General features: G+C 59.1%; 2 protein-coding genes across 2 annotated transcripts in view; one reads left to right on the top strand and one right to left on the bottom strand.

The window, feature by feature from the left end:
* The window catches only part of LOC133356795 (uncharacterized), a 492,315-nt gene that overhangs the window by 192,959 nt on the left and 294,007 nt on the right, over positions 1-5,349 (top strand). The window lies entirely within an intron of this gene.
* The window catches only part of LOC133356640 (sortilin-like), a 29,183-nt gene continuing 24,748 nt past the window's right edge, over positions 915-5,349 (bottom strand). The window contains 1 exon segment of the mRNA XM_061574264.1: positions 915-5,086. Within this exon segment, the coding sequence (XP_061430248.1) occupies positions 5,072-5,086 (15 nt within the window). The 3' untranslated portion in view covers positions 915-5,071.

Below are 5,349 nucleotides of genomic sequence, written 5' to 3'. Positions count from 1 at the left end.
CGGTCTGTGTGTACGCACTTTGTGGATTTTTTCCCATCAACCACGAAACAAATACAATGAAGCTCCATGTCATCGCACGACTTCTGTGAGAAAGAGCTTCATGGCTCTTCGAATTTCTCCACGATAAATATTCTGGCACCGTGGGAAAGCCTCCATCCAGCAGTGGATGGAGGCTTTCCCACGGCGTCACGATCCTGCGTGGACGACCTGCCATGCCACAGTCCGTCCCCTTCGCTGGAACCAACCCCGCTGTACACGGATGAGACAGTGGTCAGCGATGGTACTTCGCTCAAACTTGAGGTGTGGAATTCCTGAATATGTACAGCTGTAAAACCTTGGATTGCGAGCATAATTCGTTCCGGAAACCTGTTTGCAATCCAAAGCACTCAGTAGATCAGATGTGATCACGTGACGCTCGGCAGACAAAGCGTATACACGTACTACTCGTATTGCAAGACCCTCGCTCGTTTATCAAATTCATATTTATAAAAAGGAAATTGCTCGTCTTGCAAAACACTCGCAGACCAAGTTACTCGCAATCCGAGGTTTTACTGTGTGTGGAAAGCTCGCGACGAACAGGCGGCAGTGGCGTGCAGGGTTGGCTCGGGCTACTCGGTGTGATTGAAGGGACAGCGGAGAAACAACGACAACAATCCAGGATGCGAGGGTCAGGATGGTGGTTACCGTGTCGACCGGTGACGCTGCTTTTCAGTAGCTACCCTCGGACACTGCGATTGCGATCTCTGCTGCGGGAGGAGCGTGTCTCGTTCAAACGCCGATCGTGCCCGTCGCGAGCGAACTCGCAGGAGTCGAACACAACAACCGCGTGAGACGCCGAAGGATGAACGACTCCAGATCCTTGGGGACGAAGTGCACGATGACGCTGATGAACAAATGAAATGCGTACGCAGTAAACCGAGCACAGGCCTTTATAACCACAACCACATATATACAAATTAAATCATCGTTGAATTTACAAGGGAGATTTTACAGCATTTACTTTCTCAGATAAAATCCAAATTAAGTCTTAAGCAACAAACAACAGCAAGAGTGCAAAACAAAAAACGGTTACAACACACCAGATTCGGAGCGTGTCACGATCGCTCCCAGCCTTTAAACAGCTGCTGCAGCACAGCGCCACCCATCCCCACAGCGCCACCCACGCCGCCACCCATCCCCACGGCGCCACCCACCCCCAGAGTGGGTATTGAGCTCTGGGTCTGGGCTATAGAGTGGGTGTTGGGCTCTGGGTCTGGGCTATAGAGTGGGTGTTGGGCTCTGGGTCTGGGCTATAGATGGGTGTTGGGGCTCTGGGTCTGGGCTATAGAGTGGGTGTTGGGCTCTAGGTCTGGGCTATAGAGTGGGTGTTGGGCTCTGGGTCTGGGCTATAGAGTGGGTGTTGGGCTCTAGGTCTGGGCTATAGAGTGGGTGTTGGGCTCTGGGTCTGGGCTATAGAGTGGGTATTGAGCTCTGGGTCTGGGCTATAGAGTGGGTGTTGGGCTCTGGGTCTGGGCTATAGAGTGGGTGTTGGGCTCTAGGTCTGGGCTATAGAGTGGGTGTTGGGCTCTGGGTCTGGGCTATAGAGTGGGTGTTGGGCTCTGGGTCTGGGCTATAGAGTGGGTGTTGGGCTCTGGGTCTGGGCTATAGAGTGAGTGATGAGTTCTGGGTCTGGGCTATAGAGTGGGTGTTGGGCTCTGGGTCTGGGCTTGCATCGCTGGGTCACAGAAGCGCATCGCTGCGACGCATTGCCGAGCCCCACGTGGGCAACTTGGGCCTCCTCCGAGCGGAACATCAAGCCGAACGCAAGCAATGCCAAGTTGCGGCCCGCTGTTCGCGGCCCGCAGCGCTCGCGCGCCTCTTAGCGCCGGGCGCGAGCGGCAGCTCGTCCCGCGGTGCGAGAGACCAACTCGAGCGGGGGGCGGCTGCTGCCACGTAGGCCGCGGGGCCGGGCGGGTCCCACACCGGCGACTCGTCCCGGTTCGGACAGCCGAAGAGCGAGTGGTTAAAAAAGCGTGGACGTCAAACCCGGGCTTAAATAAAAACGCGCGCAAACGCTTTCCCCAGCTCGCGCCGACGCGACGGAAAGTCCAGCAGACGGCGACTGCCCCGCGGCCACCCGGCTCGCGAGGGGAAGCGCGCGGCTGTAAAATTGGGGGGGGGGGGGGGGGGCGGCGAACCGGGGTTCGGCGATGGCACGGAGACACCGCTGCGGCGCAACGCGCACGGCTATCGGCTCGCGCACCGCGTGCGTGGTTTATTAAAAGAGAAAATGGGGGTGGGGGGGGGGAAGAGAGGGAAAAATCCACAAGAGGCCACCGTGCGACACGCGTCACGACGGAGGGGCAGGGGTTGGGCTGCTCCTGAGGGACGGTGCGTGAAGCCCGGGTGTGCCGCTAAACCAAGACGGAGGCCAAAAACGGCGCGCGGCCGCGTGAGCGCGCGTCGGTGAAAACCGGTTAAATAAATAGGAGACGCCACTTGTTCCGCTGGGCAAGTGAAACGTGCGCGTGGCCCGGCACCCCACCGTCTACCCCAAAAATGTGCACTACCAGCAGACGCTGCTCAGCCGCACTGGCTGAGCAGCCTGTGAATAACAACGTTCACCCATTTAAAGCCTTCCCCCACCGGGACAGCCTCTCCCCGTCCTACTCAAAGAGAGAATGCCGTTTCTGTACCAAAGAAGAAAAAATAAAATCGACGCGCGAGTGGAGAACACAAACTCCGCAGCACAAATACGAGGAGCGGGAAGCCACTCGCTGTACTGCCCCACAACTCGTGGCAATCGCCCAAAAAATACGTGAGTGCCCAAAAACAAAACTTCAAGTTCCAAAATCCCCGCCGTGAGCCACACTTCCCGGTCGCTGGTTTGGAACGAGACCAAGACGCAGCGCGACGGGGAACCCGGCGGCACCACCGGAGCTCAACCCGTGGCCGTGACGTCCCAAACCCAGGGGAGGGCCGGTTGGCCGATTTGGTGCTGCAAAGTGAGGCTTGAAATCATCAAAATCAATAACCCAGAGAAGCCCACACCCAAGTCTGAAGGTTACTTTCCAGGAGGGTCCTTTGAGATGATTGGCCACCGCCAATGCCGTGGTGGTCGGCTTACGGGGCGCGTCGGCTCAAATCGGAACGCGCAGCGGCCCATCGTCCGTGTCACCGCTCGCGCCGCCGCTCACGCCTTGATCACGGCCGGGCCGGGAGATTCTCCGTGGCCAGGCAACGACCTGCCACAAGGCGGCGCTCGTGGCGATGAGCGCGCACGCGGCCCCTCGTGCACCCCACGGGGAACCCAGCGGCACCACCGCCGCTCAACCCGTGGCCGTGACGTCTCAAACCCAGGGGAGGACCGGCACGATAAGGCGGTGAACGTGGCAGACGAGACGTGACGCGCGCGCCAGGGCCTGGGAATGTGAGGAGGGGTCCTGGGAGTGTTTGGAGGGCCGGGGAGTGCTGGGGGGGTGGGGGGGCGGTGGGGAGGGGCTTGTCTTAGCAGTGTAAGGACAACCTGGGAGTGTGAGGGAGGACCCTGGGAATGTGAGGGGGGACCCTGGGAGTGTGGGGAGGGACTGCAGGAGTGTGGTCGCGGTGCAGGAGCGAGCGATACCAAGTCGCGGGGACGTGCGCTTGTCCCAGCGCTGGCTGCCGTGCTGCTGCGTGCCAACGCGACTTGCTCGGCGCCGGTCGGGGCAGCCGGACCGACCGGCCGCAGCTGCAGCGGCTATCGCCGTAGCTGCCGCCGCCGCGAGTGTGCGGCAGCCGAGCGCAGCGATTGCCGACGTCGCTGCACGAGTGCCCCCGGCCCGCGCCGTGCAACGGGCCGGTACCCTCCAACGGCTGCTCCGGTCACCGGGCAAACCCTCGTCACGCTGGGGAGTTTTCTAGGGCATCAAATGGAAACGTCGGGAAGTACCCTGCGCGTGCCCGCTGCTACTTTGCGCAACACCAAAATAGGAAAGAATCCAGTGTTTCCGCTTTGCACGCGATTTGCACGTGGATGCCCGAGCTGAGCCGAGCGGTCTCCGGCGCGACGCCGCTTGCGACCCCCCCCCCCCCCCCCCCGGTGCCGAGTGGACGCGCGAGCGCTCGACACGGGAGGGGGTCGTCACGCCGCAAAGCGCGTCACCCGAAAGCCTTACTGAGTACCGGCCGTGATCAGCGTCAGCGGCAAGAGGTATCTATCTTCGATTGTCCTGAGCCTCCCCAAGATTAACTCGGCCTTAAATTAGTACCTGGTACGGTGAGTAAACATCAGCACTGGGGAGAGACTAAGGTGTGTGTGTGTGTCAGAGCGTGTGTGTGTGTGAGAGAGCGAGTGTGTGTGTGAGAGTGAGTGTGTGTGTGAGAGTGAGCGTGTGTGTGAGAGTGAGCGTGTGTGTGTATGTGTGTGAGAGCGTGTGTGTGTGTGTGAGAGCGTGTGTGTGTGTGTGAGAGCGTGTGTGTGTGTGTGTGAGAGCGTGTGTGTGTGTGAGAGTGAGCGTGTGTGTGAGAGCGAGCGTGTGTGTGTCAGAGAGCGAGCGTGTGTGTGTGAGAGTGAACGTGTGTGTGTGTGTGTGTGAGAGCGAGGTGTGTGTGTGTGTGTGAGAGCGTGTGTGAGAGTGAGCGCGTGTGTGAGAGTGAGCGTGTGTGTGAGAGTGAGCGTGTGTGAGTGTGATCAGGTATGTGTGTGTGTGAGCGTGTGTGTGTGTGTGTGAGCATGTGTGTGTGTGTGTGTGAGAGCGTGTGTGTGTGTGAGAGCGAGTGTGTGTGTGGTGCTGGTCACCCCACCTCGCACCATTGTGTATCCTGCCCTGAATAGGTGCGCACAAACACAACTTGACAACTTGTCAAAGAGCTAATTAGACAATGAGGGTTACGTCTATTGTGTGAGAGCGAGCGTGTGTGTGTGAGAGCGAGCGTGTGTGAGAGAGTGAGCGTGTGTGTGTGTGTGTGTGAGACCGAGCGTGTGTGTGTGTGCGTGCGTGCGCGTGCGCGCGTGCGATTTGTCGGTCGTATCTGCAGCTCTGGAACCCGTTGGCAGGAGTGACAGAGCCTGGGCCCACCAAGCGGCACCGACGCGTCCCACGCACCACCGCTACTCCAGTATTTCCTGCAGCGACGTGCAGACGACACACACACACGCACACACGCACACACACACACGCACGCACACGCACGCACACACGCACGCACACACGCACACACGTACACACGCGCACACACACACAATCGTCATTCGTGGCACTGTGGAGAAAACAACTAAACACGCCCCCCCCTTCCCCTGTCTGTCCCCCTCCACATCAAAAAAATTTAAGTATATTTTACACATCCCATCAGTAACACGGCCCTTCTGCTGGGAGTGCAACATTTCAG

Source organism: Lethenteron reissneri, chromosome 55 (assembly GCF_015708825.2).
Source record: "Lethenteron reissneri isolate LAM-NWPU_2019-01 chromosome 55, ASM1570882v1, whole genome shotgun sequence".
In the NCBI taxonomy this organism is placed as follows: Eukaryota; Metazoa; Chordata; class Hyperoartia; order Petromyzontiformes; family Petromyzontidae; genus Lethenteron; species Lethenteron reissneri.
The sequence above is the reverse complement of the archived record's forward strand: the minus strand, read 5'-3'. Positions and strand labels throughout refer to the sequence as shown.